This window comes from Quercus suber, unplaced genomic scaffold (genome assembly GCF_002906115.3).
Source record: "Quercus suber isolate HL8 unplaced genomic scaffold, Cork oak 2.0 scaffold_406, whole genome shotgun sequence".
NCBI classification, from domain to species: Eukaryota; Viridiplantae; Streptophyta; class Magnoliopsida; order Fagales; family Fagaceae; genus Quercus; species Quercus suber.
This window is the reverse complement of record NW_027069857.1, coordinates 33,650-47,375: the sequence shown is the minus strand read 5'-3', so window position 1 is coordinate 47,375 and position 13,726 is coordinate 33,650. Positions and strand designations below refer to the sequence as shown.

The 13,726-nt window shown below is 35.5% G+C and overlaps 1 protein-coding gene across 1 annotated transcript in view; it reads left to right on the top strand.

Annotated features, from left to right (window-relative positions):
* LOC112028217 (DNA-directed RNA polymerase III subunit 1) overlaps positions 1–13,296 on the top strand; it is a 40,433-nt gene extending 27,137 nt beyond the window's left edge. The window contains 10 exon segments of the mRNA XM_065761323.1: positions 2,230–2,433; positions 2,512–2,787; positions 3,573–3,720; positions 3,839–3,990; positions 4,994–5,146; positions 5,233–5,349; positions 5,477–5,562; positions 9,517–9,721; positions 9,826–10,028; positions 12,955–13,296. Of these exon segments, the coding sequence (XP_065617395.1) occupies positions 2,230–2,433; positions 2,512–2,787; positions 3,573–3,720; positions 3,839–3,990; positions 4,994–5,146; positions 5,233–5,349; positions 5,477–5,562; positions 9,517–9,721; positions 9,826–10,028; positions 12,955–13,006 (1,596 nt within the window). The 3' untranslated portion in view covers positions 13,007–13,296.
* Positions 13,297–13,726: the final 430 nt, after the last annotated feature.

Here is a 13,726-nt window from a genome sequence, read left to right as displayed (position 1 = left end):
GTAAAAGTTATTAAGTTAATAGACTTGGACGGTCAGTAATTGAATATATTGCAAAATGTGAAAAAAAAAAATAATAACAAAAAACAAATTTATGGTGGTAAATTTTACCAATGAAAGGGAGATAAATGTGATTAGAACAAAGAGATAACGTACCTTTAGAATATGTGTTATAGGTAATTCAGTTGTGTACATTATCCATTGACCTTTTTTTTAATTGAGAATTAGTTCCTTTTTAGAAGTCCTTTAGTTGTAGGACTACAATAATAGTAAAAAATTGTAGTTCACATGGAAATTAGTTAGGATATCCATTTGACGAATTTAAACTAATATTAAATTTTATTTTAATTTTTTGTTGTTGAAATTTTTGGTAATAGAATTTTAAATTTTTTGAAACTTAGATAACGAACTTTACCTAAATTAAACTACCCTTGAAAAAAAATTCAAGGAAATATATCCTAACAATTAATTTTAAAAAACTATTGTAATAATTAATGAGAGTGTACCCACTTGTTCCGGTGAGGAAATAGCCACTTGGTGTAACAACTGCTTCTAGGACCCAAATTTTATTATATAGTATATGATATGATTTTGTATATGATATGATTTTCCAATGGCTGATCAGCCACAAGCAGGTGAGCTTGTATACCTCTTAAAGACATAATTAACCTCTTCCAGAAACGAAAGGGAGAAAACCCAAAGTGGAAAAAGCTATCTTCTACCTACCCTATCCCTATTAATAATTTATTCGATTACTACCTTTTTTTTTCTGTCTTTTATCTTTTAAAATTTTCTGCTAATTGCTTTGGAATTTTTTTCTACAAACAATGAGAACAAGACAGATCTATGCATTCCTTGCAAGACTCCTGCTCCCTCCTGCAACCCATTGGAAAAGTCCATAGACATGCAGAGTTACCATCCATGTACAATCAATTCTTTGTGCATAAAAATTACCATTAAGGAAAAAATTGGAGTCTCCAAAGGCAAAAAATTTGAGCTGAACTTGACCAAATCAACAAATTACCACTGCCAGGTTTTTGATGGCAAACTTCTTTCTTGGTGTGGGGGTAGGGATGGTGAGGGGTAGGTTAAAATATGGAGAGGGCTATCTTCCATAGTTAGCCATAGCAATGAGTGGCCTCTAGGGTTGAGGAGAGGAGGAAAAAAGGAGGGTGGGGGGAGTTCCCTAGGGTTGACATCTAGGAAGCACGGACACTAATATGGGTACATGTACGACATGGCGACATGAACAATTTTTGTAATTATAACATGACACGGCGGGTACAATACCGCTATGACCCTGGTACAACATGGGTATGGCACCCCAAATGAAGTGTTCGTGCTTCCTAAGTTGACACTATTGCTGCTACCTTATGCTTTGGGGTGGGTTTCTGGGTCGAATCAACCAGAAGACAAGTCAGCTTTGGGCTTTAAAACCATTATATTGCTTTGATTATTGCAGGTAAAAACGGCTGACACTGGATACATGTCACTTATCCCTATTAATAATTTATTCGATTACTACCTTTTTTTTTTTTCTGTCTTTTATCTTTTAAAATTTTCTGCTAATTGCTTTGGAATTTTTTACTACAAACAATGAGAACAAGACAGATCTATGCATTCCTTGCAAGACTCCTGCTCCCTCCTGCAACCCATTGGAAAAGTCCATAGACATGTAGAGTTACCATCCATGTACAATCAATTCTTTGTGCATAAAAATTACCATTAAGGAAAAAATTGGAGTCTCCAAAGGCAAAAAATTTGAGCTGAACTTGACCAAATCAACAAATTACCACTGCCAGGTTTTTGATGGCAAACTTCTTTCTTGGTGTGGGGGTAGGGATGGTGAGGGGGTAGGTTAAAATATGGAGAGGGCTATCTTCCATGGTTAGCCATAGCAATGAGTGGCCTCTAGGGTTGAGGAGAGGAGGAAAAAAGGAGGGTGGGGGGAGTTCCCTAGGGTTGACACCTAGGAAGCACGGACACTAATACAGGTACATGTACGACATGGCGACATGAACAATTTTTGTAATTATAACATGACACGGCGGGTACAATACCGGTATGACCCCGGTACAACATGGGTATGGCACCCCAAATGAAGTGTTCGTGCTTCCTAAGTTGACACTATTGCTGCTACCTTATGCTTTGGGGTGGGTTTCTGGGTCGAATCAACCAGAAGACAAGTCAGCTTTGGGCTTTAAAACCATTATATTGCTTTGATTATTGCAGGTAAAAACGGCTGACACTGGATACATGTCACGAAGATTGATAAAAGCACTTGAGGACCTATCTATCCATTATGATGATACAGTACGGAGTGCAAGTGGATGTGTAGTTCAATTTCGTTATGGAGATGATGGCATGGATCCTGCATATATGGAAGGAAAAAATGGAGCTCCTTTGAATTTTGACCGATTGTTTTTGAAAGCCAAGGTTTGAAACCCTGCCTTTGTCATGATTTTGAAATTTGTGTGATCTTCTTGGAGATGAGTTGATAGTGTCCATTTACAGGCTACATGTCCTGCTGGAGGGAATGCATGTCTTTCTCCTTCTGAAGTGTCTGAAAGAGTGGAAAGCAGGCTTTCAGAGGATGATATGACTCCTGAGGGTGGTTGTTCCGTGGCATTTAAAAATTCTTTCAAGTGTTTCTTGGATGAATATGTAAAATCTCTAACAAAAACAAGGGAGACGTTGGAATCAGTTGAAAGTCTTGCTGGAGAGGAAAATTCAGAAATTCGGGAAAGAGTTATCAAAAATATATCTGGAGTTACCCCTAAACAGCTAGAGGTACTAAATGTTATTTTCTCACTAGTTTGCTTGCAGATGTCCTTTTTTTAAGCCTTTTAAAGGGAAAAAATTGAAAATTAAAAATTGAAAATTTTATTTAATCCCAATGCTTCACTCATTAAATTTGAAGTTCAAATGTTAAGGCCTGCTTCTGATCATGCTTGTCATTTCACATATTGATGTATGTAACACTGTTTGGTTGTAGCTAGGCGAAAAGAAGAGAAAGGAAAGAGTTAGGAATTGGAAAGAAAATAATTTTCTTTAGGTGTGTTTGGATGTAGGGAGGAAAGGATAGAAGAAAAGAGTAGCATATATATTTCCTTTGTTTGCTTCCAAAGGGAAGGGAAAGGGACCGTATATGTTTTTATCTTTAAGCCCTTATATTTAATTTTGACATATTTCTCTACTTTTATTGTGTAGTTTGCGTGAATTATAAAAATAAAAATTATGTGCTTTTTTTGTATTCATTGGACCATTGTAGTCAAAGGCGAGCCAAGCGCCTACCTAGGCGAACCTTAAAGGCTCTAAGGTGAGGTGCTCGCTTTAGAGCCTAGGCAAGCAAGACGATTTCCTTAAGCCGGGAAAAAGGCGCTAAGGCAAGACCTTGATATACTAGTTGTTTACATAGTTTTTGGTATTGTAAAGTCCACAAAGCTTCACTTCCCTCCTATTCCCTCGTCATGGGCATGTAAGCCATTTTAGACTTATATGTCCCCCCCCCACCAAAAAAAAAAGATGCAAGATAGGTGCATCTAATACAATTTTCTCTCTTACCCATGGTTTAGGTTTTCTTGAATACCTGCATCTCTCGTTATCATTTAAAAAAAATAGAAGCTGGAACTGCAATTGGAGCAATTGGAGCTCAAAGTATTGGAGAGCCAGGGACGCAGATGACACTTAAAACTTTTCACTTTGCTGGAGTTGCAAGCATGAGTATCCTTGATTGATTAATATTTTGTTGGAATGTTTAAATATACTCTAGTTAAAATTTCCAAAGGCATTTGGCCGTTTACTTGTTGGATTTCAATGTTATCCTTTGACTCTTATTTAGACATTACACTTGGAGTTCCTCGTATCAAAGAAATAATAAATGGAGCCAAAAAGATCAGTACACCCATCATCACTGCAGCACTCAAGTCTGATAATAACGTGAATACTGCCCGAATTGTAAGAGGTCGAATTCAGAAAACAAATTTAGGCCAGGTATGGGATGAATTCATTAGAGGAATTTTTTGTGTATTTCATATTGGCTTTCAACATGATATTCATTATTAAATGAAGTTTACAAAATGTAAGAGCGCTAGCATTTGCCATTCTTAAATTATGCTATTTTGACACACTAAAAAGTTACTTTATCTATTTTAACACACTACTTTACAATACACCATACATCACATGTTCTATTTTAAGATTACAACACATTAAAATAACCTTAAAATTCCCTCTGTATAAATTTTTTTAAAAAAAATCCCTAGCCATCCCAACAGCCCACCACCACCCCATCAGATCAGAACCCACCCCTACAACTATCACTACTGCAAATCCACTTCCAACAACCACCACCAAAAATCAACTACAAATTGCAAACCCATATAAAAAACCCATCAACACCAAAACCCAAATGACACAGTTCTCGGAGCACCACCACCGAAACCCAAATGCCAACAAAGAACCCAAACCACCAACAATTGGACCACGCCATAACCCATTCCAAAAACCAAAGAAAATCAACCCAGTATTCATGGGTTGTGGTGCCGATCTCCATGGTGCCTGATCTCTGCTAGCGAGGTCTGAGAGAGACAGGTGTGGTCTGCGAGGAGAGAGAGTGAGAGAGAAGAGTTAAAAGAAAGAGAGGCAAATGGAAGGGAGAGAGAATTAGAATAAAATATAGGAAATATTTTTTTACAATTTCTACTGTACCATTCTATTATCAGAACGGTACTGTAGATCAATGCCAGAATTTATAGCATTTGGAACATGTGATATGGGTGGATTTTTTGTGTTTGGTGTGCTAAATGCTAAAAATTTAGCATTTAGCACATCTGATACTAGTGCTCTAACGCTCTAGATTCATGCAAATTAATTTATTTTATTTACATTAGAAGTCTTCCTTTGTGTACAAATTTTGTCTTGCATCCCCTTCAGCTCTCTGTTAAGTGTCAAGTATGATTTTAGTGACCTATTTGACCTTCCCCTCACAATGCAGGTTGCTAAGAGTATAAAACTTGTAATGACTTCAAGATTAGCATCAATAATTGTCACACTTGATATGGAGAGAATTCGAGATGTACAATTGTGTATTGATGCTAATAATGTGAAAGAATCAATTATACAAGCAAAAATCAAAGTGAAGAACGAGGTGAGCATTTGTTTTGGTAGTTTTTAGCTTTTAACTCTCCTTACTCTTTTATGCTCTTAATATTTCAAGATCGTATAATTCTGCAGCATATTACGGTTTTGGATGGTGGGAAGTTGGAAATTCGTTCTTCAGAAACCGATAGAAGTAAAATGCATTTTCATCTCCACTCTCTTAAAAATGCACTTCCAACAGTTATAGTAAAGGTAAAACTTCTAGAGTTTCCGTAATTTATCATCTGAAGAAAGTCTTTGATGCACTTCTTTTCCTTTCCTGTTTTATTTACAAAACCATCCTGGATCACAAGCGTATTCACTACTTTATGGTTGACAGGGTTTAAAAAGTGTTGAGCGTGCCATTATTAAGAAAGAAGAAAATAAAAAGATGAAGACAATCAAGTATGGTCTTCTGGTAGAAGGGTTAGTTCATTATAACACTTACTACAATGGAGCTCCTAATGAAAAAAAAAAAATGTTCTTGAGTAAAGTTTCTGAGTCTTTGTGGGCTTGGTGGTCTTGTTTTTTTTGTTCTATGAAACTATATACTGCTGTTTTCACTATATTTTCATATTTATTTCTTATAATGAGAGAAATTGCAGACCCCTTATTAATTTTTTTTCCCCAGCAAATTCTATATGAATTTATGTTTGCATTGAATGTGGTGAAAGTTTTTCAATGCACAGGCTAAATTGTCATTTCCTGAAGTCAATTTCTTTGAAAAAGATACAAGGGTGCCAAGTTGCTTTTTCTTTTGATTTAATTACTTTTTTGTTTTGATGTTGGTATGACATACCAACATCAAAACATTATGTGAAGCACGGGCACACCAAAAGGGGTAATGTGTCAGTGTCTGATATGGGTACACACGCAGGGCTGCATGTGTGTCCCCTGAGTGTACACTGAAATTCTAATGGTGACATGGCCTGGACACAGTCACAACTCGGTAAGGATACTGCTGATAAAAACAAAAAAAAGAAGGAAAAAACGTAGATCTTTTCTACCTGCCACGATCTCCACTGTCCATAGATCTGTCCTTAGTCTTCAAATTTTGTTCTCTCCCCATTGCAGTGCCTGCCTTAGATTTGATGTTAGATCAGCCACCGGGACCCATCAACAGACCATTGCAACTCTCTTGCCCTCACTCTTCTCTTTTCTCACACCTCTCTCACCCTCGTTGGTGATGGCAGCCCATCGCACCTCTCTTGCCAGCACCCTTCTCTGTTCTCTGATACTTTTTATTCAATTTTTTTAAATTCTAGAACTAATGAATAGTGACTACTAGTCTAAAGTGTAGGAACTAATGAATATTAACTACTATTCTAAAGTGTCATGATCACTACTCACTTTTACTGTTTTTGCTTTTGTTTTAATTATTGTATAGTCATTGGAGCTCTGTATGATTATTTATTTTTATTAATTGATATAATGAATAAAAATAATGTTATATGTAGATCATTTACTTGCATTTAGGGGCGGAACTAGAATTTTAAGAGTGAGGGTGCCAAAGTAATAACAAACATAAAATTTATCCAATTTAAGAGTGCTACGTGAGAATTATGTGAAAATTTTTGGGGGGGTGGGGGTCCATATATTTTTGAAGATTTTAATTAAATTTAAGGGTAATTTATTAATTATTGAAAAGTTTTTGGGGGGGAGGGGCATTGCCCCCACAACTTAATGAGTAGTTCCGCCCCTGCTTGCATTATTCTATTTTATTTATTAAATTGAATTATTTGACTGCTACTAGTAAATTTAGATATGCTTTCAAACATTTTGATGGTTCATTATTTTTAAAACCTAAAATAAACATAACTTATTCCTTAAAATATGCCTAAATATAAATGTTAATTAATTAATTAACTGCCGTATCACCAGCGCATTGTACCCTCGTTTTTTTAAGAAATGGCATATCTGTGTCAGGTCATATCGGTGTCCATGCTTCCTATGCCTCCATCCCTTTCTAAAGATCTAAATGTGTTCCTTGTTGGTTTTCTTTTGATCACAAAGCTAGTGGTGGAAATGGCACTTTGAAGTGTCATGCCTCAACTGATGAAGCATTAAAAGTCAATCAATTTTTTGTGAATTTGACATGTTACTTTGAATGGTTGAAATTGCTTTGAAATAGCTACCTTCTATGTATGCCTTGAAATGAAAAATGTCAAGAGCACGTTAAGCATAATCTAATATCCATTTCAAGTGACACCATGCTGTTCTTTACCCCTTTCTAAAATTTTAGTACAGATCTTGGCATCAACTAAATCACTTTTAATCCAGAGAAAATCAAAGCCATGAAAATAAAATCTCAGTCACCAACTGCTGTTGATGTGGAGGAATGATCTTTTCCTTTTGAACTACATCCCGTCAAACAGAGCCCAATAACTCTTAATGCTATCTCCTGCCACTGATCTTGCCTCGGCTACACTTCTCAAACAGTAGAGAAAACAAAATGATGTGGTTCTCTAGCAGCTGAATAGTGTAAATGATTTTTAGTATTGCTCCATCCCTGAAGTGCATTCTCTACTAGTTAGTTTTGATATGTCCTCTCTCGATTAGATTTTCTACCTGATGAAATCTCCTTAACTCCACTTTCCACTCAAATGAATTTCACTTTGGTAAACATTCCAATCCTGCCAGATACTATGAAATTGCATAGTTTTCTGTCCATGACCTTTAGAATCTTATAATTACTTGATCTCGGAATCCTCTCCTTTAGTTGGTCTTAGTCACTTGTTTGCTGTCCATACGCCCGATCTCTTAGTTTTATGTAGGCATTCCCACCCCTTCGCATTCATGAGTTGCCATTAATGAGGCTTCTTAATAAACTTCAAAAGTTTATGCCTTGAATACTTGGAATTCTTCAAAACCTCTTCCCAAAACTTATTCCATTAACTGCTAAGGCCCCCAGAATTCCTTCATCTCAAATTCCAATAAGCACAGTTTCTTTGTTTTCAGCATTTGCACTAGAAAGATCCTCAATGGAGAGGACAAGGTGCAAAATATATTAGAAGGATACATAGGATTGAATTTATTTTCTTAGTAAAAAAATATATATTTATGTTCAACTGCTTCAACTGAAATTGGTTTTTCTGTATTAATTGCCACAACTCTTCTTATTAGATGTTAAATGATTGTTAGAATCACTTAGAAAAGAAGATATAAATGATTGTCTAGTCCTCTTACTGATGTTTTTCCTTGGAAGAGCATTTGGTGTGTAAAGGTGCCTAAGGGGTGTCTTTCTTATTATGGATAGCCACTCGTAGTGGGATACTTACCATTGATAATCTTGTTAAAAGAGTTTAGCCCCTACTTAATTGGTGTTGTTGCAATGGGCAAACCATGGACCATCTTTTGCTCCATTGTAAGTTTGCTCATACTTTATCAAGTGAAGTTTTTTTGGTGTTTGGGATCCGGTGGGTGATACCAAAGACGGTTGCTTCTCTTCTTTTTTGCATGTAGGAATTGGTTTGGAGAACACCTGTCAAATATTTGGAATATGGTTCCAGCATGTATAATGTGATTGGTTTGGTAGGAATGCAATACCCATACCTTTGAAGATATTGAGAGACCTTTAGATCTTTTCAAAGGTGTGGGGAGTCTGTGGACCACCTTCTTCTTCATTGCCCAATAGCTTACAGGTTGTGGACAATTGTGTTTTATCTTTTTGGGCTCCAATGGGTTATACCAAAGAGGGTTATCAATTTATTCTCTACATGGCAGGGACCCTTTGGAAAGCATAGAAATATAGCCTTCTGGAAGTCTGTGCCACATTGCATCATGTGGCGTGAATGGAATGCTAGAAGTTTTGAGGGATGTGAACAGTCTATCCTAGATGTTAAAGCTTTCTTCTTTCATACCTTGTTAGACTGGAGTTTCCTTTAGAAATGATCGAGCATTGTAGTTTGAAAGTTTGATTGTACTACACCTTGAGTACACCCCTGGTGTACTTAGTTTTTTTTTTTAATAAAATTTTTTTGTTACTCATCAAAGATTTTTTTTTTTTTTCTTTGTTTTAGTGGACTCATATGTGGGGTTTTACGTAATGTATTTCCATTTTAATTTTCTATAATCTGTTAGCTTTAGTCCTTGAGTTATTTGTATTTGTTTCATCTTCAGAGTGTTCATCATTGTGAACACAATATTATTTTATTTCAATAAATTTCTTAGTACCTATCAAAAAATAAAGGATAATTTATAAATTATCACTGCCACAATAGCAAGCAAGAAAACAAAAAACCAATTGGCTTATGTCATATGACATCTTGCACAACATCAAACAATAATAGACAGTATTCAAATTGTAGTCATTTTTCATTTTGCTACATGTTGAAATCTGTTCTTTCATTTATTCTTAATATATGTCATGCTTCTTTTTAGCTCGGGTCTCCAAGATGTTATGGGCATTGAAGGAGTAGATGGACGTAAAACCACAAGTAATCATGTCATTGAAGTGCAGCAGACACTTGGCATTGAAGCTGCAAGGAAGTGTATTATTGATGAGATAAAATATACAATGGAAAGTCATGGAATGAACATAGACATTCGCCATATGATGCTTTTAGCAGATGTGATGACATTTAGGGTGAGTCTTTCACCCCTTTCTGTATCATTGTGCTCACTCTTTCCCATAATGTGTTTCTCTGTCGTGAAGACTATAATGAAGAAGAATATTATTCCCAAAAACAGGGTGAAGTGCTTGGAATCACAAGATTTGGAATCCAAAAAATGGGCAAGAGTGTGTTGATGCTGGCTTCATTTGAGAGGACAACAGATCACCTTGTCAATGCTTCTGTAAATGGTAGGGTTGACAGGATTGAAGGAGTAAGTGAATGCATAATCATGGGTATACCAATGCAGATAGGCACTGGAATGCTCAAAGTTAGACAAAGGTAAGAATGCAGTATTTATTATTCAGCATCTTAGTGTGGTCATTAGCAACTGGTTTATACATAGTACATTTATTCGTACACATCACTTTATTTGATGAACCATGTTATCAAGAACCCTAAAAAAGCATTTAATGCTGTAGAAATTTCATAGAAATGCTTTCAATGTTTCAGCAGAAAAAAATCTTTACTTCTATTTCATCCTTTTGCCCAAGATACCCTTACTTTATTTATAAATTTTGTCTAAATTTTTTCCATTAATTAACATACAATTATGGATTCCATAAGTGGGGCGCTTAGCACATCAAAAGCATGGGCTAAGGCCTGGTGCAACATTCATGAAATAATTAATGGAAAATACATAAAGACCTTTGAACTTTGTGTCATAATCAAGCTAGCCCCTATTGTTCTAATTTGAATAGTCCCTAAAGTTAGGGAAATGACAAAATTGCTCCTTTTACATTTCCTTTGGTTGAGTGAATGGAAAATTCTATCATGTGCATTGCACATGATATAATTTTAATAAAAATTTATTTTCAAATTAAAATGTATTAAAATTTTGTTTTAGATTAAATTTTTTTTTCTTTCTCCTTCTCAATAACTTCTCCCTTAATGTCGGGAAGATAAGCTTAGGGAGCCTCCAATTAAGTAGTTAATATAATATATAAGGACCCACTTAACTTAAAAGCTTAAAGTTATGAGTTTGGGTCCAACTATGTTATATTAACCACCAACTCTTGTTATTATTATTCAATTTGGGACTTCACTCACTTGTTTGTACCCAATGCCTAAGCAAAATCTTCTCTAACCTCTTATCTTCAAACATAACTGATTTTCTCTCAAACAAACTCTTAACTCTCTTCTGCCTATGGATGTGGCAATTTGGTCACTGGTGTAACCTAAAGGTGGTGGCTAGGTATTCATGTGGAGGCAGTTGGGGTTTTTTGGAGCAGTAAATGTTGGACACATTTGGGTTCTTTGGTTTGTGGTGGAGATTGGTGGCTTGGGGTGGGGCCACCTTAGGCAACTATGAATGGGCTTGGACCCTGCCATGGGCTGGTTTGGAGTTAGATGGGCTGAATTGGGTGACAACAGCAGCGTCAATTTGGGTTCTGATTAGTGTGTGGGTGCAATTTTCCTTTCAATTGAACTTGAAATTTTTTTTTTGGTTATTGTTTCTGGATTTGGGTTCTGATTGGTGTGATTTTTTTTTTTTTTTTTTTGGATTTAGTGTGCAAACAAGTGGAGGAAGCACAAGTGAATTTCTTATCGTTATAGGTTTGCATCGAGGATCAACATAAAGCCTCTCTTTGCACTAGTGATGGATGAGCTCATTAAATTGATACTAAATTGATTCAAGAGGAAGTCGCTTGGTATATGCTTCACGTAGATGATATAGTCTTAGTGGATGAAACTAGAATTCGAATTAATACCAAGTTAAAAATTTGACAAGACACTCTAGAATCTAAAAGCTTTCGATTAAGTTGGACTAAAATAGAGTACATGGAATGTAAGTTTAGCAAAGGTAGAAACACAAATATAGAGTTGGTAAGACTTAATGGTCAAGAGATATTAAAGAGCAGGAGCTTTCGATATCTTGGATCAATAATTCATAGAGACTGAGAGATTAAAGAGGATGTGAATCATAGGATAAAAGTAGGGTGTGGATGAAGTGGAGAAGCGCATAAATCAGAGAATATCTATTGAGTTAAAAAGAAAATTCTATAAGATTGCTATATGACTAGCTATGCTCTATGGTACCGAATGTTGGGTTGTTAAGAAGTAACATATTCATAAAAATGAGTGTAGCTAAAATGAGAATATTAAGATTTATAAATGAAAATATATGGAAAGATATGATCTGAAATGAGGAAATCCGCTTAAAGATAGGGGTAACTCCTATTGATGAAAAGATAGAGGAGAGTCATTTGAAATGGTTTGATCATGTTTAGAGGAGAGCAGTAAGAACGAGTGAGTCGGTTTAAGTTGAGAGAACAAAAAAAGGTTAAAGAAACAACCCAAAATAATATTAGTAGAAGTAATAAATACTTATAAATTAAGGAAGCAACCAAGAGTATGATTTTAGATAAAATAGAATGGAAGAAAGGAATTCATGTGATTGACCCTAACTAATCTGTCGATGATTCATAGATCCAAAATTTTGGTATTAAGGCTTGTTGGATTCAGACCAAGGGGTGGTGGTGAGCTTAAGGGAGCTGGGTGTGATTTTTTGTTTGGGTTTCGAATGATGTGTGTAGGTGTGATTTTCTGTTTCAGGCTGGTATTTTTGTTTAGGGGAGGATCGATTGGGTGATTCTGGCTGCAGCATGGATTGCATGTTTGTTGGTGATTCCATCCACCTAACTAACGTAAATGTAATGATTTAATCCTCTTCCAAGCTTTAAGGACTAAACATTTCGAGTTAAAATAAGGGTTAATTTGGTCTTTTTGCATTTTTCCCAAGAATTAATTTTATGTTTTGGAATTAAAATGCTTGTTATAAATTATAAAATCAGTCATAAGGATCATATTGGAATTCAAAGCATGAATGAAATGATCAACTCTGAGTAAAGTTAAATTTCAGAAACCTGTGGGTATAAGTAACACTTTCGTACATCAATGCACATTAATTTAACCTTAGCGAGTGCCAGACCTGTTCAAAAGCCATATTCTATATCTCTATTTAATTCACCTTTCATGTGGTTGTTAAACTAATTAGCTGTTGGAAGCATGCAGAATTTCAGTCATGTTAAAATATTTGATATTGAAGCAGTTGTTTTTACCTACATATAGTCAGGGATAGTTCTCAACATCATGTGCTTCTTTGTTTTTATGTGCATTCATCTGCAATTTGACTGTCATAGTTCTTAGTTTTGTTTGAGTACATTCCATAAGCTTTAGCTTACTATATTTTCTTTCTTGTGAGCAGAGTTAATCTACCTTCGGAGCTGCATTATGGGTCAGATCCAATTCTATGTTGATTTCAAGTCCAAATAGTGTACTGAGGAGTTTCAGTTGCAGGCAAAGGTCGTAATTTTTATGCTGAATACCAAAAACCTTGGAAAAAGAAACTTTGCTTAGTGTTGTAAGAGCATCTCCAATAGGCTCTTTAAAGCCAATTTTGGAGAGCAAACACACAAAAAACTACCTCCAACAGCCTACAGTAGCTCTCTCGAAGAGAACACTGTAGCAATTACTATAGCAAATCCAAATATTTTTGTCTTAAAATAATCCACCGATTGAATAAAAAATGATTTTTTTTTTCTCTTTCCTCCCTTTCTCTTTCTTCCTCACCCTCTTTCTCTAGCTTCTCATCAGGGAAAAAAAGAAAAAATCTATTTGCTTCTTGTTAGAAAACAACGGGGAAGCAATTCTCTCTCACAAAATCTACATAGCTTTCTCTTACAAAACGATCTGCCTACATCTTTCAACCCCCAAACCGTGACTCAACCACATTTGAGGAAGAGCAAAGATCTGAGAGCATCGGCTCAACAATGGAAATTGATACCCAAAATTTGATTTCATGGGTTTTGCATCGTGTTTGAATTTATTGGTTTTTGCTAGATTTGGTGGTTTTACATGATTTGCTATTGCGACTATTTGGGTTTAGATTTGACTTTTGGGTTTTTTTTATCTCTGTCTCTCTCTTTTACATTTCTCTCTCACTCAATATCTTGATCTTATATCTATTTTTCTATTTA